Source organism: Achroia grisella, unplaced genomic scaffold (assembly GCF_030625045.1).
Source record: "Achroia grisella isolate CSIRO2021 unplaced genomic scaffold, CSIRO_AGI_Agris_v1 utg660, whole genome shotgun sequence".
In the NCBI taxonomy this organism is placed as follows: domain Eukaryota; kingdom Metazoa; phylum Arthropoda; class Insecta; order Lepidoptera; family Pyralidae; genus Achroia; species Achroia grisella.
Genome location: NW_026712984.1, coordinates 3076239 through 3101656, shown reverse-complemented (window position 1 = coordinate 3101656; position 25418 = coordinate 3076239). Strand labels below are relative to the sequence as shown.

Below are 25418 nucleotides of genomic sequence, written 5' to 3'. Positions count from 1 at the left end.
TACGGGCATTGTTATCATATTACGCTTATGATACCAATCAAACGTTGCCATTCTTATACTTTAATTTTACTGCCACTGAACGTGTTGCATATTATTTCATTAATATTTCAAAAAAACTGGTTAATATGTCAGGTTTAGAATTTATTTTTATGATACTCATAATATTTGTGTGTATAATACTCAATAATTAAAGAGCAAAGTCTTTAAACTTTTTATACCTAGCTTTAAAGTTATGAAAAAGTATGGAAAATAATTTCATTGAACTACTGCATATAACCTACTGTGGTTATCCGCTCGAAATACGCCATATCACGACCAAAACGTAACTTTGGTAACTTACACAATAAGTTACAAAGCTCCGCATTGTTGCATTGTTCGCATTCAAGAATAAAATTTGGATTGATTTTTTTTTCTAGCTCATTCTTTTGATGATTACGGGCGAAATAGATACCTTATGTAACGTGTTGATTTTTGATATATCCGTGCAAAAAAACTATTTCAGTAACAAACACGAATACAATAGAAATACGTTTTTTTTCAAATGAGCTTTAGTACAAGCAGTTTGTTTTTCTTTAGCTTTGAATATTAAGATATAGTAGTGAATTATAATATTTTTTTGAAGTTTTTATGCTAAATTGATTACTTAACCGCATATGTGTCATACACTACACTGACATTACATGTGGTTGTGTAGCCCACTCATGTATAAATGAAATATTTCCTTTGGATAGTATACACTCTATCTTGAGGACATAAAAACCATCGTTCCTAAGAATATCCTTCATTTCTTGTCCCTGATGGGTCTAGGTAGCGAACTTTGAAAAAAGAGGAAGTTCTATAGATTTATGTAGGTCGCAGTGCTACAGGTGTAAAGCATCTGACAATAACCCTAGCTCCTTAAAAAATCAAATTTGAGAGGTGGAAAAATTTATAACAATTTTCAATTTTCTTCTTCGATAACGGGGTTTCCTTCATTGAAGTCAGAAATATAAATTGATACACAAAATAATTTTGGGACCCGCCAACTTTATACTCACATATGGACTTACGAGTACTAACGTTTTTTGTACGGAATAAACCTTAAACTACATTTATCTCTAAAATGCACAAATACATATAAAATATAATATCTGATTAGAACGATGTGTACGTGTATATTTTAATAACACATTCATCGATCAGATTACATCTGTTGCAATCAGAATGCATCTTCAGTCTACAGACTGTTATTATTGGAGGTCACACAGTAGGAGATATATATTAAGATAACTAAGATGAAACGTCAACTATAGCAGGTATAGTCTGACGAAATATAATGCATGCCTTGAACAGCTAGATCGCATGACCTCTCTACTCATTTGAAATTCATTTATTTATAATCTATACCAGAGGTAGACAGTAAAAGTCGTCTGCGTAGGTACCTCAGTCTCACCTATTTCTGTTTTGATAGTAGGATCAGATTAGATTGTAAAATTACAGGATAAGAGGCGCTATATTCTAGACTTCTTGAATGGCAACGCATGATAGATATCATGATAACGTGATGTTCGTAGCACTGTTTATGCATATAGGCAACGGCTACTACTTATCAAGTGCGCCGCTAGTATGCGATTACAGTTAGTTATAAACACGTAAAATATATACTCACTAGAAACACCTATCGATCATTTCACATAATAATCGATATCTCCAACATTACTATCGATCACATTAATTACTAGGGCAGGTGTAAACGTAATATTAATTAAACTTTTATTAGTAAGAGCCTATTATGTAACAACTAATAAGGCGTAACTATTGTTACTAATGACAATTAAGTAAGTATACATTTAAATTTTAGAATGAACTTTATTACAAAGATGTAGAGCATGAATTATAAAATGTTACTAAGCTTAGAGAGAATATTGTTCTCTCATTTGATGCTTTCTAATAGCTCGGACAGTTGATTTCATTCATTCAAACGTCTTTGATTAATTTGATATAATTATTTACGTTTTTTATATACGTGAAGCTGGTGTCTTGTCTTTTCGTCGAATGTGATGCCTAATTTACATTTTACGAAACTGGTTTATGCATCATACATTAAATTAATTTCGTAATGTAAATACTCTATAATATTAAGAAATTAGTTACGAAAGATATCAATTATACCATTATTTTAATTTTGTTATATATCTCAAATAGATTTATTATTATTATTTACATGTATTTAGACACTCGCATCATATTTATTTATTTCTGCTTTATATCTCATTAATCGAAGCACAATTATATTTATGGCTAAAATAAGTAAGGCTGAGGTATCTACGCAGACGATTTTTAAGGTCTGCCTTAAATTTTATAAAGTCGAGTAATATATATATGTTACGCGTACAGCGCCGAGTGATTTGAAGGGATAATTTAGTTATCTATAATTCGCTAACGTGTATAGCATAGTCTATTAGGCACTATATTATAAAGTTGTTTGCATAGTTACGTCTACACGCTACGACGCCTGCGGACAAGGTAAATTTGTATATTTATAGTGTTTTATTTGAACAACGAAGGACACCACTTATGGGGTTTACTTATTGTGTTAGATAGATATATAATATTGACTTATTTTATACAATACACGGTTTTTTCTTAGTAACTTGGTTGTGTTTTATGTCTTTTGTGTGCCTATCGTTTATAGCGGTAGCATGTATTGTTTTAGGTCTCATTTCACACTTCATATCATGCCGCCGAAGAACTTGCTTTGTAAACTGTGTTTCGGTTGGTATCAAACTATAGGGTAGAGACGGCACCGTAGTCCTTAGACAATGAATAAGGGTAACCCTTATTACCGGCGTAACTTGACGACTTATTGTCTTTGGTGCAGTTCATATATATACGTGAAGGTTGCTAGTTTCCATTACGCACGCCGTCGTATATTTAGACGAAAAAGAAAAAAAATGACATTGCATTTTTAAATATTGTTAAGGTAATTATACTCATTACCCACATTCTAAACTATTATCAAAAAATTTTTTTTTAAAAGTAATATTTGCACAATTTAAAAAATAATTTCTGTTTTTATTTTATGGAATGCAAGACATTATGTTCATTTGCTTTAAAAACTTAGTCAATCCATGTTTGAAATAACCTAAGTTTTATCTATTCTATGATCTATGATTCCACCCCAAAAATGGTTTTTATAGAACAAAATGTTCATGTACTATGAAAAAAATTCAATATCCCTTTTTTAAATTTTCATTTTGACCCAGTGTGTCGGCTGTTTGCCATTCCATTTACATAAAAATAACTTTCTAGAGCAACCTTCAACATTTAGTTCCGATTCTTTTAGACGTTCGTGAGTCATTATTTCATTACCGTTGAAATCTGATTGCGCTTGTTTTGCAACATTCTGTCTCTGCCCTTACATTTGAAAACAATTAGTGGAATTGTAACCTTAGCATATTTTTAATTAAGTTCATTGTTGAGTACTTTCATGTTTATGCAAAAAACTGACACGGGAAATTAGCATTAATTTCTAGTGGCATTAAGTAAATATTTCATTGATGGTGTTATACACTAACACGTCAAAGTGAATGGTACGAGATTAACAAAACAATGTAAGGTAAAATGCTTTAAGCTGTTTATAATCTGAATGTAATTAAGCGTGTAGCAAACAATAGTAAATTTAATTGACATACAACATTCTGTCCAATTTTAATTATCGCATATTGAAATGTGCATTGTTCGATGCAACAAAAACCCGGAAAACGATCGAGAGTCGAAGCAATTCACGAATTGAACATATTTCCGTATCGATTTTATATTATTATATTTCTGAAATCTTTCATTTTCATTTTATCATAAGTGATTTACGTGCAATAAGGCATGTATGAAATTTTATTCTTGAAGACCTACCCAGTAGAACCATCAATGAAATATTTTCTTAATGCCACTAGAAATTAATACTAATTTCCTTGTACCTACTTAGTAAATTAAATGTGAAGAAATAATATTGACAGGAAGGCATTGTTTTTGCTCTAAAAATAGGGATGTACATATAAAATTATAGTGCAAAAATGGTTTTAGACAAGATTCATTGTGTTTCAGTATGGCAATGCAATCTTGTCGTTAGCACGTAAATAAATTTATTTTATTAATGGGCAATTTTACCTATATATAACTACATGCAAGCGAATACATAAACACAATGCTGGTATATATAAAACCTTATTGTTTCGCAACTTCAACCTTAATGTCTTTTTAAATTTAAAATCTCGACATATGGATAAATTGTTTATTATTATATTTTTATCTATCGATTTATCGACATTAGTTAATACAACATTATTAAGTGTTTCATTAATAAACTGTCAAACGTATAACAATAGAATACATGTGGTAACAAATTGTCGATCAGTTAAACAACACTAATAAACTAAAATATATCTTCGAATATATCTCAGTATATCAAATCTCTTTATGAATATAATACTTTCTCACCCACTACTTTTAATGTAACAAAGTACATTACATAATAAGTAGTTCAGTCGAGCGAGGCTAGCAACTTGCTCGAGCAACTTAACAATAATCCTCTGTCCTAATCGATAATGTTGATGACCTACGTACTCACTTCCGGTTCCGTAGGAATGTTGATGCCTATGATTAGAGATCAGTGACAATTTTCAAGCAGACTTGAATTATTAAATATTTGTTTCTAAAAAAATTAATTTTGATTTAAATTTGATTCAAATACTGTTTACGTAAAAAAATTGAATAGTCAAATTGAGATCCATTCTTCTTCTTTTAAAGTAATTCAGGAATAAATCTCAACAAACAGAAAATTACAGTGAAATATACACATATATACATATACACAGACACATAGCGCCATCTAGTGCCAAGGTAAACAGAGTTTGTGTTATGGGTATTAGACAACTCATATACATAGATAACTTTATTTTGTAAATCCATATATATTATACCTAGAAAACACCCAGACCGATACAAACAATCATACTCATAAATACAAATGTTTGTACCATGCAAGGAATCGAACCCGCGACCATCGGACGTAAAGTAGAATGCTGAACCGCTAGACCACCGAGGTTGTCAAAGGAATATAAACGTTCTTCTTTTAAAAGTTGCCTGGAAATATGCAATCCATCCTCTCATAGGCTTTTACGAAATATCTGACGATACTGATCACCTGAGTCGTGAAGACGTATTGTTACACCAGATATGGAAATATATCGAGAAAGGAACGGCTGTGAAACAACATTGACCTCACCCAAGGTTTTCGACTTTAGCCGTTGACATTCAAACAAAATGGTGCGAATACGGATGTATATGTCGCTGTGAACAGTTATAGACATAGTATGTAACAAAAAATATTAAAAAAAAACTTCTCAAACAATATCCAACTTTAGTTGACTCTACATGGATAATTTGATTTTTTCTATTATTGTTTTTTTTTATGTAAATAGAATGACAAATAAGCTGACTGGTGAAAACTGTCATCTACATATATCAATAAGGTTTCGGTCATCACGTCATCGTGTGATGTCCATAATAACTTTTGCTGCCATTCCAGAAGATTAAGTAATTATGCCTGTTTAACCTGTAATTTCACTGCCATATCTCATCATCTATCTCTCGAAATAGCTGCTTGGTGGCTAAAATAGATGATAAAAAAGTTTCCACGAGACTTCTAAACATATATAACTCAAAGGTGACTGACGTAGTGATCTATCAATGCACAGCCCAAACCACTGGACGGATCGGGTTGAAATTTGGCATGCAGATAGATGTTATGACGTAGGCATCCGCTAATAAAGGATTTTGATTAATTCTACCCCCAAGGGGATAAAATATGGGATGAAAATTTGTATGAAACTTTCTCAATTTTAAACCGATCGGGCTGAGACTTTGCATGCATAAAGCTACTATGACGTAGGCATCCTCTAAGAAAGGATTTTGATACTAAGGGGATAAATTAACGCGAGCGAAGCCGCGGGCAAAAGCTAGTTGTATATAAAGTCTAAATTTACCTAGGTTATCAATTATTGTTTATTGGGGATATTTATTATTTATCCTCGTTTCTTAACGGGAGAAACTAGGATAATTTAAATTTATTAATTATATTTCTAACAATAATAGGCTTTAGGGTATGGATCTCATATGGAACTGACCCTAAGTCAGAAACAGCCATATTTAATTCACTCATTTGACATCTTCGCTCTCTATTCTGATTTTATTTTAAAATTTACATCCGTGGCCTTACCACAAAAAAACTTAACAATTACAAAGTCTATATTATTAATGAATGATGAATGATATATGCAAAGTTCAATCCGAAATATTCAGCTATTTTAGTGAAATTACGTAACAAATATCTAAATGTCTACTTAATTTTTCGTCTAAAATATTTGACAGTAGAATTTTGCGTGGTAACATATGTGGCTAAATGAAGTTGTTTTATCACTCATAAAATTAAATTAGTAGTATTAAATTTACAAATTTTTGACATTAAAAATAATGGTAGAATGATAATATTGACTATATTTTTTTGGGTTTGGCTACATCGATATCATTGATAGAGTCGCCGTGCTACAAACTCGTAGATCCATTAGTAAAATATAATTTGTATTTTAATATTAATATAATTTACAGTATAGTCTAGTAATGAATTGGAGTTCCAAAGAAATTATTTGTTATATATTTGTAATCAAACCGGATTAAATGAAAATAAATCTAGTGCTACATTCTTAATTAAAATGCGTATTATTATTTATCAACGTCTCATTATAGCATATAATTGTACGTTTAGTTTTTAACAGATTTTTAGATTCAGACAGAGCTTTCGATTCAGTAACCGATTGATAATCTATTTAAGTTTTAAACAGATTATGTACAATAATTTTACAGTTTTTTAAACAAGACACTTTTAAAATTGTTTTATGTTAGATATAATTGATATAAGAAATTACAAATTGCAACATTGACAATTGTAATTACAACAAGTTTTTTCCTCTTTCCAGATTCACGAGCACATGACACCCGACGAGCTACGAAACGTATTCCACGTGGATCATCACAGTTTAGTTCCACAATACCATTTAGTACATCTAACACACCACTTATCAAGGCGGCATATAACAACAGGTCACGCTGCTAACACTTACTCCCCAAATTCTAGTAAAATCCCCCACGAAAAGACTACAAATGAACGTCCAACGAAGATAGCAAACCCACCGTCTCTCTTAAACGATGAGATGTTCGTTAGAGCAAAACAGTACATCAAAGATGTTGATATAATTGGTGACCTCAATAATACAGTGAGCGTTGAATTCGGTGTAACAAATTCTAGTGAAATTAGTGATAGTGAATTTAGTGGTAGTAATAGTGAGAATGGTGATAAGGAGCATATAGTGACAGATCAAGAAGACGGTGTTCATAGGATAGATTTAGAGGCATTCGGGAAACAGTTGAGTTTAGTGTTGAAGAAACAAGAGGGTTTATTTAAGAAAGATGGACTCAAAGTGTGGAAAGCTTTGACAAACGAGTCGCAACCTCATGGAGTTGACTACGAGGAGTTGAACTCGGTAAGTCCAAATTTACTAAAATTGCTTACGATCTTTATGCTTTTGAACCTTGTACTTAATAATGACAGTCATTTAGAGTATGCTATTGACCTTGACCCAATAACATGAAAAATGAACAATGTAAATAAATTGTTCCATACATCACTGTCGGTCACAGTTGCTTTAAAAGTTTATATAATATTTAACATTGAGGACCTAAGATTATCCATAATCTAAGCTTATTAGCCATCAAACTCATTATTTCAAATGCCAAATGAAATTCAAATGACTTCGTTACTATTCTTATATAACTTGTTATAGTTCTAAATTCTTTGGTTAATAATTATCTGTCTTAAACTATTTATGCTGCTATATTTATCACTAAGACTCTTAGTATATACTAGTACAGTTTAATTGATTGAAAAATAAAATTCTAGTAAATAAAAAAAATATTCAAACAAATATTAGAGCAATACAAGATAGAAAACCTATTAAGCAAACGTAACATAAACTTTAAATAGATTCAATATATACATCTCCAAAAAAATATTTAAGGAAATATCAAATATGATTCCCAACTATTCGGGAATCATAATAACATTACAAAACCAATAAAGAAATAAAAGATAATGGGCCTTATTGCCATTGTGCTTAGCATGGTTTAGTTTTAGAATTGCAAGATTTTCTTTAATTTCCTATTCACATTCATCGTTGAAAAATCTGTGTATCATGGAGACCTACATTCCCATATGATACCATCATAATTACAAGCTACCAGTGAAAATCGAAACGGATCACGAAGACGTTAGGAAAATGCGGAGACAATGAGCAGAAGTGACAATTAAATCGAACGTTATACAACCTGCGAGTGGTGGTGCGAGAACAATTGAACTGTTCTGGATCCAGTAAAAAGTTGTGGTGTGGGTGAAAGTGGCTGTTCTCACGGAGCGTCTTATCTAACAGTGAAGTCTGATGCGTAAATGTATACTAGATTACAGTAAGTGCATGTTTATATACAGTGCAATAATGTTCATTTATTAAACATTCCAAATTAGCTACTTGGTCGGAACTTAGTAATGATAGTCTTAATACATAATGTAGGAGGGCTTGCTAAATTGTGCGCGTTTAGTTTTTTCGGATAAAAATTGTAAAAATTGATCCACATAAGAAAAGTTATAGAATAATAATATCTATTGTATACGAAAGAATACGCTTGCAAGAATAGCATCTAAATTGGTGCAGATATTACATTGTTTAAATGATATTTGCAGAGAAAATAAGTCAAATACATAACTTTATAAATAGCTTAAAAATGCGTTAGTTTATAAAAATAATCTAATGACAATATTTGTGTTTCAAATTATATTTTCTCTACCTAAATACATTACAAATATCATATTTCGATCTATTTTACCTAACTGTAAGTACCTACAAATACCAGCAATGGAATATGTAATCGTAATAATCTTTTAGTCCCTTTTGGCAATTTGAACCTGTAAATTACAATGGCCTTACCTTATACTTAATTATGAACAAAATTATGCAGAAACTTCAGCAATTTTGTTGATTTTCCGTTATTTTTACTTAAATTATTTACATTATCTAGATACTGTCAATTTAAATTGCTTATATCAGTGAATTGGGCATATTATTATAACTTACGGAAATCATGAGGTACTAATTTGGGTAATTGAATTAGTATGTCACGACAAAATTTTCCGTACAGATTCATTAAAACAGGAATATCTTTAATGGTATCAGTTATGTATATTTGCAGAAATGTTTTTATCGATGAAGTATACTTGTGACCTAAATAAAGCAAAAGAAAACATGCGAAAGTTAAGTCTATTCCTCACATTTTTTTGAATACCCTATGGTATTAAAAAAAAATGTTGAGTCAATTTTATGAAAACTGAATGACACTTCTCGACTACTTTGCAATGCAGAACACAATATTTAACAATTTATATCCCGTTTTCTATACTTCTTTGTTGCCGTTATCTTGCAGGAAAGAGATCCTAACAAAAATACTGTCTGTATCAGAAAACTTAAAGTAGAATGAAAAAGAAAGAATAAAAAAAGATTGAAAGTTATCATAAGATGCACAAATTCAATTTTACGTCACATTATTAAGTTTTAACCATCTACATTAATTATAATCAATGCATATTTTAGCAAAACTCCTCCTCCCTTCAATATTCGCCAATGTTTGTTTGCAGTTTTAATATAAGAAAGAGAAGAAGTAATGATGATTTCTTTATTCATTAAGTATAATTTGATAACTTCGTGTGGTACTAATCAATTTGTTACCAACATTACTAAGTAACCCGTCACTTAATTTTTTATTAAGTAATTCTGTATATAGTGGCAGTTTAATTAACGCTAAGTGAGAGATTGCAATCAACCACACACGCAGATATTCTTGTTAGTCATTATACCAAATATACACGACTACCACTCCACTCATATTACGTATATTAATTCGTAAATACGTAAAGTTCTTTATTGTAATAGAATGTCTTCTGATCTGCGATAAGAATTTTGTCATACTTATTATTTGTTTAAAGAATAATTTTAATGAGGGTAATACGAAATTATGATAATATCAGAAACATAAAAACTAAATAAGTAGTTTATAAAAAACTAAAGCGATAAAGCGATAGTAGAAATTCAAATATACTACAGCTTGAAAAATCAACAAATATAAGTGGGATACATACCAACTTTATTTCAATGGTCCTAGAATTAAACAGTAAAACCATATTAGAATTTACAAAGATACAACAATAAATCGCTTTCCGAGATTGATTTGCATATATAAAGAATGCGAAATGTATATATTTTATAATAACTTAAAGTAAATTTGCGATCATTTTATGAATTAAGATTATTATTAGGTCTGTATATGTATAATTTTATTATTAAATTATAATGTTTGTTTAAATATTTGTACGATTTAACAGTTGCAATATATTGTCAATAACACTGATACAGCGTTAGCTGTACAAAGCATATCAAATTCGTACATATCACTGTCAGTTTATCTTATTTCGGAATTATATGGTTTATGCAAATGTTATGCAAACAGATAATATACATATAATGTATATTGTACATTAGTAATATATTTTGTACTTTGATTTAGTTATCACTTGCACTTTGTAATAGATGTCAAAAACATTTGAATTAGGACAAAAGGTTTATATTTATCACATTACTTTGAGTAGAAGAATGTTCTACAATTTAACTGCATGGCAATAGTTCACGGGATTTTCATTTAATGTTAGACATAGACACCTATATCACAGATAATATAATATTACATGCTATATATACATTGTAAATAAACTGGCTTTTAAAAAAAATATTCAATTGAGTTTCTTGCCAGTTCTTCTCAATTGGATCTATATACTGAACTGGACGTTAAGGAAAACAATATAATATAAGAAATTTGAAGTTCATAAGCGGCTAAAATGTCCTACATGTCTTATTTTCTTTTTATGACGACCGATAGAGAGCAGTGGAAGAGAAAGACATACTGCGCCGATCCCAAATAATGGGATAAAGGCTAGGCAATGATGAACATTGTACCCTGTTTACTGACATTCCTTGCTGTCCAAACATTAACACAATTTACAAAGCAAGTGACTAGTGGCTTAGCGGTAAAACTAGGTGAGACAGAGGTACCCACGCAGATGACTCTGTTCAAAGTCTACCACGATTATTACATACAATAACCAACGGATATAAAGTCTGTTATTAAAATTCACATAATCAACCAGTTTTTAGACTGAGCACGTGACCTGAATTCGGCACTATCTTATATGAGCGCATTTGCATTTACTTATATTTTATTAACATATGGATTTGGATTTAAAAATTTATGTAGTCATTTATAAGCAGCGACTGTAAGAATAAAATGATATAAAATCAATAAGTAAAATAATATAATACAGTATATTGATTCTGCTATTTACACCCGTAGTATTTTTGTAATTACCTAAACATTGTGTAACTGTTAATTTTGCTTTAAGTATTTCAACATTGATTTTCATATTCTGCCTGCAGGACAAGTGTTAATAAATCTGTTATTTAAATAAATTTATTTATTCATTTACATATAATGACACTGTCACATTAAGTGATTTTTCATAATATAATTTAAATGTAATAAATAATACCAGTTATTAGTTATACAAACACTTACTAATATTATAAACACGGATGCTTATGAGTGTGGATAGATGGATGCAAACTAAACTACAGAATTTTTATGCAACTGTACAATATGTTTGTTACGACATCACATTACAAATTCAATTTCTCGGCTGTCTTCATCATATAATGTACATGTATAATGTACACATATTATACATACAAACCTTCCTCTTGAATCACTCGATCTACATATAGCTAAAAACTGCATTAAAATCCGTAGCGTAGTTAAAAGATGTAAGTGAAGAGCAGCAACAGCGACTTAACTGTATACTTACTATGTAAAGATTTTACAAAATTTGCTGAAAATTTTATTTCATTTTAGACATTTTTTGTAGTAAGAAGTCTGTTTATACAGGCATGCAAAAATAAACACGCAAGTTCATCTTCCCCGTTCATTTATCATGTTGACGTCATTCGCGTGTGGTGACAGTTTGCATTATAAATGCATAATAAAATTAACTGCATCTTCTTTGTTTTTGCCGATCGGAGGTGATTATAGTTTGATTTATAGTTTAGTAGTTATTTTATAGTATTTATACAAAAGCCTCCGGACATGACACGATTTGTCATCCGACTAGTTGGAGGGATCTGTTTGATACTAACGATTTAACTTAAACCCGTTTTATTCCATACTATTCTAATGCTGTAGACTTAACTAGCCTGGGGCGGGTATAGGGGCAGTCCAAACCCGCGGAAAGATATATAGAGTGGCTGAAAACCGCTTCCTACCTAACGGCTACGACTTCAGTCTGAGGTCGCCACTAGGGATTTGAACCTCGGTTTTGTCCATGGTGATTTCGATATTACGATTTAGCCGTGTGCATGGTTGCATGAGACAAGAGGATCGATAGGTGGAATCTATGTCATGAGGAGGGGTGGGTGACATAAATCTATGTGCATTAGTGAGCTCTTCATCTTTACCTGTTGTGCAATTTTATCAAGTACTGACAACGATGGTTTTATATTGGATAAATAGGGGTGATTGCGTGGAGATCAACTATATATGGTACATTACTAAGTTTGAAGAAAACATACGATCTTAACTAATTAAGAGTGAATAGCGTAGATATATCTAAATATATCTATTTATTATCTATTCAACCCTACGCTATAACATGCAAAATAATTCATACGTAAATGTTTTTATTATTGGAATTTTTCTATTATTGTTTTTATTATTGGAAATTATAAGAATATAATTTTTTTTAATATAAATTTTCTGACACCCTATCATACTTAAAGGTACTTTTTATTATTTTATCTACAAATGCAATGTTTTTTTCTAAAACAGTCTGTTGCCGGAAGATAATAGTTTTGTAATAAAACAATGCTAATTCGTTGAATTCTGTCACGATTGGTAGTTGCCTGACAAATATTGATCAGGGTCTAATAATATAGCCCGAAGGCCACCAAAAGATCAAAATATGTACCAAATACCTACGTATAAAAGCTATTTATAAAAATATATTCATCACTATTATCTATCATTATTATTGTAATAATAATATAATCCTGGACAATTAACAGAGTGCCATCTAGTTCCAAGATAAGCAGTGTTGTAGGTAAATAGTTTTTTTTACATTAATAATAAATATATAAAACACCCAGACCAGACACCAGAGTCCTACTTATGAATGTTTACATCGTGACAGGAATCGAACCTGCGGATATCGGAAATAAAGAGGTGTGGTAAATCGCTTGACCACCGAGACTAATTTGTTTATTATATTTTATAGACGACCATAAGGGTGTTCCAGCTTGTGCTAACGGTTTAGGCTAATAGAACACCAGTGACGATGTTAGGATGACAATGAAATCCGGATCAGCCTGAATAAGGAAGTGAAAGGCATAATATCTAAGTGTCTACGCATCAATCGAACGTTAATAAATTGGCCAAATGCGGGTAATCTGCGAATGAGCGAGAAGCGAGGACGCGCGGATGAATGCATGACCGTTGAATCATTCCAATTCCACAATCAGATTCGACGTCACGTAGCCTATTATTTCACAATTTAATATTTCAATGTTATACTTTTATTCGTACAATAAATAAAAATTTTATAATATTTAATAATATAAAGTTAATTAATGTGCACCTAAAATTCCTGTGCACACCTGCCCAGACAAACGTCACATAGTCCCTCCGAAATTGACAGCGCATGTGAGGTATACAGGACATGTTAATGTCATATATGTGGTGCTGTTTACGTACATACACGGCGGTTACCACTTGCCATAAGGTAGGCAAGCCGTGAGCTTATTTGCCAATCCATATATCCAAAGACGTAAGGCATCTACATCCCTTTAAATCAACATTACTTATTTCATATAATTGGAATGGTAAACATGGCTAAAAGTCCCTTGATAAATAATAGCACACACAGAATATGTTGCAAACTTTTTTACTATTAATCGTAATATTGCTAAGGTGGTGGATAACATGACACGGTATGTAAATCGGATCGTTGGTACACTGCCCAACTACACTCTTTAAACATCCGTATGCGCCAGAGCAATTAATCGACAATTACATCGAGTCACTGACTCACTTAATAGCTTTCAATAACTAATAATATCTAGTATATAATCGCCCTTAATCGGTACACAATTAATGTAGTATGTACATAAAAAAAGTAAATTTCTCAGCTCAGATGCACGTCAATAATGCTAATTATTGACATAAACAAAGTATTTGAACATCCAGTTACGTAAAATTATTTATTTTTATTTATTTACTCTTTATTGCATCACAAGGAAATTATAAAAAATGTAAATAACTTCTATTTATAATAAGGTATAAATATGTATAAAAGGTCTTATCGCATAAGCAATCTTTTCCAGACAACGTTTGAGTAGAGGAGAGAAGACAGAAAGTGGTAGATAGTGCAAATGGTTAGGTAACGGGGTAGATAATACAATACAATTGCTTTCACATTATTTTCGAGATACTGACATATTTTATTTAAGGCCATACATGAATATATTTTATTTAAAGCGAAATGCCTTAAATAAAATATATTCATAATCAATGAAATATCAATAACTAGATAATTTATTACCCAAATTAATAACATATATGGTACATATATGCAGATATGTTAATGTTGTAAATCGGCAAACGTCAGTAAAACAGTGCGACTTACGGATTCAATTGTTGTTTCAAACCATACGAAGGCATTTGAATATGCACACATAATTTTATCCAAATTGATCTAACTCCACCGAAACGATCAGATCAATCAATCAAAACATATATATGTTAATTAACATATGATTTGAAATAAGTATGTTATAAATAAGGACGAATGCTGAAAATTAGAGAAACGAGGGACCTAAGAAATTATATCAAAATTTTTTATATTCTATTAATTAATTTTTTATGACACAATCGCGGATTTCATATAGATTTTTTTTATTTACTTTATTTAAAATTGTCATTAGAGCATCATCAGTAGATGTAAGTTTATAAAATTAAACGCATACAAAGTCGCCGTTGCCACTAGTAGGTAAATAAAATATATCTTGACGCTATAATCTTCAAGTCATTATTAAGTTGACTGTACCAGCCGTTTAAAAATACTTGCAACTTATAAAATTATACCTACTCTAGGCACTTACTAGTACTTGGTTTACGAGCGTATTCATTAAGTAGGTACCTAATAAATCAAAGATGATTCTTTACTTTGTTTTACATTTATGGCTTATTTGTAGACCCATAACTATATAACAAGGCAAAAGGAATAATAATTTACTTAACGTTGAACACGAGAAAAGATGTGGCATGATTCATATTCTTTTAACAGGAATACCTATCGATATAATAAGGAGGAAAGGTTTGACTCTTTGTATGTTTGTTTATCTTTATATAGTATAAAAAAGTAGTTTCTGCTGTCTCTTCGCTTTTCTGTAGTTTTTAGCAAATAATAGAGTGGTTCAAGACTTCCTCTTTGTATGTATAATATATGTACACCCGTGCAATGTACCTTAAAAACTCTTAATTATTTAAAAAAATATCTTTCACCTATAGTGCTATACATATTTAATGTTATTATAATCAGCAAATTTAGGATTACGGATTTTGGACAAAGTCGTTTTCGTAGGTACCTCTATCTCACCTATTTCAGCTACAAAGCAACGTCATTTATTTGTTACATGTCGAAATCTTTTAAAAGTCAAATTAAAACCAACCATTACTCATTAACAATTTAGTTATTATAGAAATTTTAAGTCTACTAAGTACCTGTTGAATTTATAAAAAAATCGAACCCTTCCTCTTTGTAAAGGTTACCAAAACTTTTAACGTTATTCACAGATGTGACCACGTTTTTTCCTTAATAAGTGCAATATATATCAAAGCCGTAAAGTTCAAGATACTAAATGTCTAAAAAGGCAGATAAATTATAAATAAAACAAGAGATAAGATCGTTATGTGTGTCTGTATGCGGTCGTGATTCGATACACATCGCATCTCCAACAATGGACTGCGGAAATATACTTCATAGTTAATATGAATTACAGTAAAATTTTTATTTATTTGTAAATAGTATTGTGAATATACACGTCGGAATAAGTAGACAGGTTACATCATCATTGTATCTGTGTATTCTTGACGTAGATTTAAATTATGAAATAATTTAATAATGTCAACACAGTACAACATTTATATATCATAACAATATATAACTACACAACAAATTGGACAATATACCTACAATCATATTTTTCATTATAAAGTTGTATACCATTCAAATACTATAAAAATGAATGAAGTAAGATTAATTAGAAGCAATTGTAAAGTGAAAATTTGGGGTAAGATATTTTTGAGAAGAAAAAAATTTAAGTCGGAATGTGGCATATTCTTATAAAAGTAGATCTAAAAACATGAACCAGAATTGTAGAACAAGCGATAAAGAAAATGATAGTATTAATGTTATATGGACTGGCAATAACATACCACTGTCTTTGAGATTATTTTGATTCTGTTATCGATATTTCCATTATCGGAGAGTTAGTCTAAAATATAAATTGATACACAAAGAGTTTTAGTGTTGGCAAAGCCAAAGGTATACATACAACAACTAAGAGATTTTACAACTTTACAAGATCTAATCTTGTAAAGTTATAAAATCTCTTAGTTTCTTTTCACTATCCATTTTCTCATAATTTTTCATTTATTTGTTAATTCAAATAATTTTTATTAAATAATATGCCATAATTTGTAATACGATATATATAGAACGTTATTTTTTCAAATAACATAAAATTTCTTAGTAACTTTTATAGAAATCATGAAGCACAAATTCATGTAAAAACGTGCAAGGTTCCGTATGATGAGATGGTGGTATCACGCACGCTGGTAATACTTAAGAGTACGCAGTATATTCATCTCACGATTGTTGATTTTCACACGATAAGTACCTACTTGTATATCAAAAATTGCATTCTGTGAGATCAAAGTTTTTCGCCAGACGTGTGTCGACATGTAAATTGTTAATTAAAATGGTATCTACATAGTTAACATGACTTCAATGTTGATTCCTTACAACAAACGACCAAAAAATCTTATAGTGGGAATTCTTGAAAATTGTAGATGGTAGAGATTGTGATATAAAATTTTCACTTGCATAATTGTCAAAATGTTTCATTTATATGATTAAATGATTTTGGCTTAAAATTATTTTGAAAAAGCACGTTTACGCCACGTTCTTATATAGGTATTGTCTTTATATGTGCTTTATTTTTCAGTTCTATTGAACTTGTACACAAGACGATTTAGATCTGTTTTTTATTTATAAATGCGCAATTATCCATGGTATAGTCGACGATTTTGTTTCTATACCATTTTGATTAAATTATGCATGCATGTCATCGTCACAGTTGATTTTAAATTAATTAAATTTTGTTAAACAAACGTCGCGTCAAACGGAACAGCCAATCTCCGCACAGCCTTCAAGACCCCTTCCGTCTATTGTCCGGACAATTTACGAACTAGTCCCGTTTTCAGGGTTGCCAACCTTAAAACAGCAGAAAAAACTGATCTCGTACATATTTTAAGCTAAATTTGGCACATCATATTATTATGACCTATTTTCGTATGTGAAATTCTTGTACAAACTTGTACGAGGATGAAATTGACCTATTGAAAATGTCGTATTTGTACATTTAATTCTTTCATTTCGTTCCCTGTCTTGTCAAAGGACAAATAAATGTAAGATTACAGATTTTTTTTTACATACAGTAGCGGTGTGATTATTTGGTATGTACCTTCAAGAAATAAAAACTACAATACAGGTTTTTAGCCAATTATTTATACCTGTAGTATAAATATTAATGTGTGTGTCTACAGTACAAATTATATTAATAGACTTTAAATCTTGGTTCCTAATTCAACTGTATTTTTTGTGTCCCCGTTGGATTTTGTTATCAGTTCTTTTCAACTGAAGTAGCTAGCCGAACTGGAACGGTAGTGATAAAAACATTTTGACGTGGCTAAGTGAACAATAAGACTTTGTGTGACTGTCTTGGTGGTTAAGCCCTTGGTCTTTTTATTCCTTGTTGTATTATTATTCGTACTAAGTTGTGGTAATACGAGTAAGTGTTGTAATAAAATTTATATAATTTAATTTTTCATTATAATATTTTAATCGATAGATGTTGTTTATTAGTCAAGCGGTTTACCGCGACTTCGATTGCTTTTTTTTAAGATAAAAGATAGCTTATGTCTATCCTCCTGATACAATCTATATTCACTACAAATTACATTAAGATCCCTTTAGTCCTTTACTAATCAAAAGTGATTAAATAGGCAAACACAATTTCCTAATTATAAGATTCTCAATTATTTTATTCTTAGATAGACAAACGAAATTTCTAATTAGTAACTACATTAGTAAGAATAAAATAATTCAAATATCTAATTTGGTTCCTTTCAAATTCAGGAAGGCGAAGAAGACTTGGGAGAACTATATCAAGATGAAAAGAATGGTGCCGCACTGCTCATTAGGAGACATCCTCAGCACGGAAAGTTAGTGGTGGTAAGTTGTTTTTTGATATTTATTTAATATAAAAATTAGTCAAATGAACTTCATTATTCATAGAAACTAAAGTCTCCAATTAAGTTCGTTTCAACTGTCAAGGGATAGTGTTAAAAAATTGTGATGGAAACCGTATAACTACAAGTATATACATGTATTTTGCATGATAGATGATGATAGATAGCAGACCTTGTGTTATACATAGATACTAGACAACTGATATAAATATATAGATTCCTTTTTTTCTTAAATACACACATAAAATAAATAAATAAAAATACATAGAAAACACCCAGACCAATATAAATAATCATACTCATGAATAGAAATGTTTGTACCGTGCGAGGAATCGAACTCGCACCCATCGAAAGTAAGGCAGCGTGATAATAACAAAACCACCGAGACTGTCAAATAAATTTTTACTACCGAATAATTTAACTTGAGTAGCATGTAAATAGTATACGCTTAATATTATTCCAAATCCATGACCAAATTGGTTTGTCCCATAAATATTGGTAGCAGAATCACGTACGTATTTTTTGTAGTAATTTTGTAATAAACACCTACAGTCAGCCTCAGAAATATGTTGTGTTTATTAGATACATATTTTGTTTAAAACGTTATTGTTATTGAAAATATATAGGCGACAGTTTCCGTTTACCGTCAAGTGGTCCATTAGCTTATTAACCATTCTAATTACATAAAAAAACATATACGGCTTGACAGCTGAAACAGGTGAGACAGAGTTGCCCAAGCAGACGACTATGTACAAAGTATACCTGGCGAATATCACACATTCCATGCGGTACCATCTGGAAACCATCGTGATAAATTCCTGTTGAATTAGCTAATTGATCTGACCACATTCTTATCGTATCATCCTCCACTGACGGGAGCCAGAAGAACCAGTTAGCGCAGACGGGTGCCCCATCCCATTATCATGAATAAACACCACACCTTTCACCAGCTTCCATTAACATACATAGTTATTATAGACTGTGCTTACATATGTCTTCGTAAAAACTCATCTAACTAGGCTAGGTAAGCTGTAACCACAAACAATGGAGTGCACAAGTAGACTAAGGTCGATTGCACAATCGCTCCCAACGACAATCAACGCCCATTGTGCCACGGACTTAAAATAAATTATCAATATACACCCAAAGGTGCAATATCTATCATCTTTCACTACGAAATTTAACAATAACCAGCTTACTCCCAACTTCGTCGGCACAAATATTCATCCCCTATTTCATGCCTTTCCAGATGATTTTTTACGATAAGAGGTAGCGTATATGTCCATCCTTGTGTTACATACCTTTTCATTTCTTTCGTTACGATTATTTGAGCCAATTATCAAGAAAAGGTAATAAGCACTCAGAAAGATAAACACATATTCAAACTAGCTGTGGCCGCAGTTTCATCCGCGTTGTGTTATTCTGATGTAGAAGCTACATATATATATTGTAAAGTTTCACTAAAATCCATTCAGTAGTTTTGCGTGAAAGTGTAACAAACATCACATCGTCGCGTCGTCCAAAGAGAACAGGGCGTAGTAACCAATATATACTATACTATTCGAACCACGTCCTCTGCACGAGCCGTTTGACTCTTATTTGAAATATACGCGGTTCCTTAGTCTTGAAACCAGAACGTTGCTAGCAAAGGATTCTTGACAACTGGTAGAGACTTTCTAGAAACCTTTCCTTGGGTATTTCTCAATTATTTCATTCATTTATAAACAGGATATTTCAAAATTATTTTTTTAAGTTACAAAGTCATAAATATGTTGCGTCACAACGATGGGAGATAATAATCGAGGTGTTATTGTGTCAAAAGGCGTACTGTTGCATTTGGTTACAACATCCTACTAAACAAACATAACTAGTATTAACTGCGACTTCGTCTGCATGCATACATATATATCTATCGACGAATAATCAAACTAGAAAAATAAAATATAACATTTATGTATACAACGCCATCTTATTGAAAATATGGCCCTTACAAAATGTGTTTATATCAAGCGTACAAATCTGTAAGTTGATTATTTTTTAAATATCTATTAGATTATGGTTTGTTTATATAATGATTGTATTTACTATATGTCAATTTATATTGTTTATCTAAATGTCCATAGAATACTAACTATTTAAAACTAAAATTAACGCCCAGAGCTCCGCTCTGCATTAGTTTACTTTTAATAAAGGTTTACGGCATTGCTCGAACTTTTACCGTACATTACGAAATTTAAATTAAGCTTAGACTAATGAATACAGAAAACTATGTATAAACCGCGCAACGGATAGAAGCAGGTAGTGATGGGGTCACTTGTCTACATTACCAACCAATAATCTCCCCACTTCCTGATTCTTTAGATGTTAAACATGTTAAATAGACTCTTTGTTACCATTATTATACAACATCATGCTTGTATGGTGCTATAATTGAAACCGCGACCATCGGAAGTATGTCGGAGTATTAAACCCGTACACCACAGTGGTCGTAAGCAATATTGTTAGCAAATCGATTTACCAACGTAACTTTCTACTACAAACTACAAAAGCAAGATATATATAGCTACCTACAACATTTTTCACAAAAGCAAATATCCATATCGTATACCTTAAAACTAAACTGCATTAACGAAAAAATTACCAATTTTGGATATTCATACTTTATGTTCAAAACGATAAAGTCGAATTCGCGTAACTTCTGATTTTTGAGTTAACGCAGTTTATTATGAGGCGTGCGATATATTCAACGACAATATAATTTGTTATGTGATAAAGATGTCACGGCAGCACAATAAGATTTTACAGTCGTGTCTGAGTTCCACTCTATTTACTATTCACAAGTCAGCTGTCGGCTCTATGGTGCAACTCTAAGGGCCACCACACGCGGACGACTTTTATATATATATATATATATATAGGTTTACTGTATAGAGGCCATCCATAAATTAAGTCACAATTTAGGGGAGGAGGGTATATCAACCAAGACAAAGGTTTGGAGGAGTCAAAATATCGGGTAAAAAAATCATGAACTTTAGATCGGATACCTCTTACAACCAATGGAATAGTTTTAGATGTCGTAATGTCACATTTGAATTATAGTATTTAAACCTGAAATTTTAATGAGAGTAGGGGAGTGGGGGAGGAATAGGGGTTAAAATTGCTGTTATTTATATGCCTTAATTAATATATTGCCTAATATTTGGAGGTAAATTAATGTACAAGTAGAAGTTGTATTGTGTAAATAATACACTATAATTACTGAACTATTTAAATTCGAATAATAATTGTTAAAGTTTTTCAAGTAAGTTATTCTCTTCCTTGAAATGATTATTTTTATTAATAAATATTTTTTAATAAGCCACCTACTATTTCATTAATAAATGCATCAAACACTAAACTTTATTTTATGATGACGATTAAAATAAACAATTCTGGAAGCGTCGATAAGTCTGATAAGAATTATACACGTAACGTAGATACATAACTAGTTATGTGACGGTTGATTGATGAAAGAATGCCATCAAGAAGAATCCAGCCTTTATATAATGTATTAGTGTATTTTCTAAACAATTGTTATGTCTGTACAAGAGATGCGACTAATCACTAGTGTGACGCAGTCCTAAGAATAATAACCATCGTATTTTCATATTCTGTTTAACAAGTTAATCACTTTTGTAAACTATGTAATTTTACGAAATCAAGTGTTTTACCAGTTTACGTAAAAATTAGAGACACACTATAATTTCAATACTGCCATGTTGCATTGAATAGATACGTATGCAGTATAATTTAAGGATTTTTTAAATGCGTCTAATATATATTTAGATTATGGATCTAAAGAAGTTTATTGAAATAATCTTCTTTGCATCTATCGTTATTGTTGCTTGTCTGTTCTCGCTTACTTATTTTAAACAACGCAACGGAGTTTTCCGTAAAATTTATTATCATTTAGAATTTTTCTATTGAAAGATTTCTATGTATGAGTATAATACATGCGTTATACGAATTTCGTCACATTCACTTTACTTACATGAAACATGTTGAACAAAAAACATACTTTTATTATTCTGAAATAAATATGATGTTTTTATAAAATTTAATGAAGTAGTTTTTTTTTAATCGGTATCTATGTATTGATTTAGCTAAGTTTATACTACATGACTACGGAATGGTTAAAACGATAATCCAAATTAAATTACTCTATTTTTGAAATCGGATCTATATGTACTCACTTACTTTGTGTTGCGCAGGAAGGCTCTATTGGTCACGAGCTGGTGATCAGGCCGGTGCCCGATTCGATGACGGCGCCAGCGCAGGATGACGAGATGTTCATGGACCCAGCCAGTTTGTCTGACATGGTATCCATCGATACTGGGCTACCTCTTCGTGAGTATCCTCAATTGTTTAACATAACCTTGATGTTCCGTGGGAAACGTCCTTGAATAGCACGCGGATCAAACCAGACTATGCACATTATCGTCAGCACCTGGGACTTGCCTCTTTCAGACAACCAAAAAACTGCTTTTTGTAAGCTGTGTTCAACTTCACTTGAAATGTAGTATTGAAATTACAGTATATGGTGAGATATATGTTTATATATGACGGTTGCTACTTACTAATAAGCCATAAGATCAAAATGGAATGGTATACCCTCCAGCATATGGTGTTAGCCATATGCTGGAGGGTATACCATTGACCAGTTAGCTCACCGTGGTGTATTGAACTAGAAATAAGAAAGATGGTATCCAAGGAAACCGCGTGCAGATCTATCTGACGTGATACATTATTAGCAATGGGATTTAATATGTTGAGATAATATGTTGTTGATGTTCTTTACAGTGAAAAGGGAAAAAGGTGACCAGGACAAATTGAGACAAGCTTTAAACGGTGCTAAACACGTGATAATAAAGCGAGACCCGGCAACGGACGACCACTTAGGTGATTATGGTAAGTGAAGTTTTTCTGTGTAACTTAGCTACACTATCTCATAAAATTGTGGCGATAGCAGCTTTCCTTGCAACCCATTTTAAGTATAACATGAACATGTAAAGGGTACTGACGTATAACTAAATTCACATTAATAATAACGAATAAGTGCAGTCACAATTCACAAATAATACTCATGTTTATTCCACTAAAAACTGACTTCGATTGTGTCAATCGCATTATTAAGGATGACTTAAAAACTCTATCAGATCACCACTAGGAAAAGATCTGTTTTCAAATAAAGAATTACCAATAATCACATAGGAGAGTTTTGAGGTACTACCACAAAAATATACAGTCAAATTGAGAGCCTCTATTTTTTAAGTCGGTTGATAAAAATACACAAACCCTCGATTTGTAATCAATTGATAAAAATATGTGAGACCATTAGGTAGTTTCACGTATCTAAGCACGTTGGTATTCACGCAGGAACCGGTACTATTACCATAATCGATTACATCGATTATCTGTTTGTACGATCGATTATTCGGATGCGCACAAACTCACGTGCCGGTGCGCACGTGAAAGAGATATTGTTATTGAGCAATTAATCAAGATGAATAGGTATTTTTGCCATGTCTTTGTCAATTAACTATGCAATATTTATAGCGTCAATTTATTTATTTTTCCATTGATAATATTTATTTATTTAAATAAATAATTCTAGGTGTGAGGTCTAAGTATACGTAGGTAATTATGCCAATTGTTTTAATGGTACAGAATGATTTATGCTTCAAGCTTATTCCTCTTGCGTTCTATATAAATATTCTATAAGCTTCTGAAAATTCATATCGTCCAGTTTCATTATCTTTTTTTTAGGAACGTCACATAATGTAAAAATACATAATCATAAGAATAAATGTTATTACATCTAATACGGAAGCCACAGTAAATAATTTATTATACAAGCTTCATCAGACGATTTTTATAATTCAACAAATTTCCATGAACTGCTCTAATATTCTCATAAAATAACAATAAAAACGTTAAACTTATCTTATTAATTATAACCACTCAACTTTGGGTCATAAGGTCTAATCTAGTATTTAAATAAGGATAAATAATAAAAATCTAATAAACACAAATGAAAAAGGTCAAAGACCTATGATGACGCGGCGTGTATATGCAAGAACTTAACCTCACCTACAGGGCGCTTTTCCATAAATTTGTATATCAATATAATATGCAGCAAATATTCATAAAATAATGGTATCCACTGACCTGTAATATGATCCTGAGCACTGTTAAAGACACTGCGCACACCGCATCAAAGTAGAGGTCGTCCGAATGGCGGGAACACGGAGTTAGTCTCTTGCGGAATATAACGAAAGGCCACACGCGAAATAGTTTGTATAAGATTAAACACACACGGTACTTTCATCTAGGAGTAATTTCCTAAACTATTCTACAATGCGTGTAGAATAGTAGTAGTAGTATAATTAATTAATGTAGAAGCTAACAACAAAATGTCTGCTCTTATTTTTTATTAATAATAACAAAAGATGGCGTCTATTCTCTTTTTTTTTTTAATGTACACTGTATTAGCGGCCAGTTATTTATTTCAGAATTCCAGTGCGGATTTCGACCGAAATATTTAGCAATATTCC

At 31.3% G+C, this 25418-nt stretch overlaps 1 protein-coding gene across 1 annotated transcript in view; it reads left to right on the top strand.

Annotated features, from left to right (window-relative positions):
* The window catches only part of LOC131849623 (A disintegrin and metalloproteinase with thrombospondin motifs like), a 107262-nt gene that overhangs the window by 62872 nt on the left and 18972 nt on the right, over nt 1-25418 (top strand). Inside the window, exons 3-6 of the mRNA XM_059199732.1 lie at nt 7014-7577; nt 18713-18808; nt 23076-23211; nt 23665-23772. Of these exons, the coding sequence (XP_059055715.1) occupies nt 7014-7577; nt 18713-18808; nt 23076-23211; nt 23665-23772 (904 nt within the window). The remainder of the gene's footprint in view (nt 1-7013; nt 7578-18712; nt 18809-23075; nt 23212-23664; nt 23773-25418) is intronic.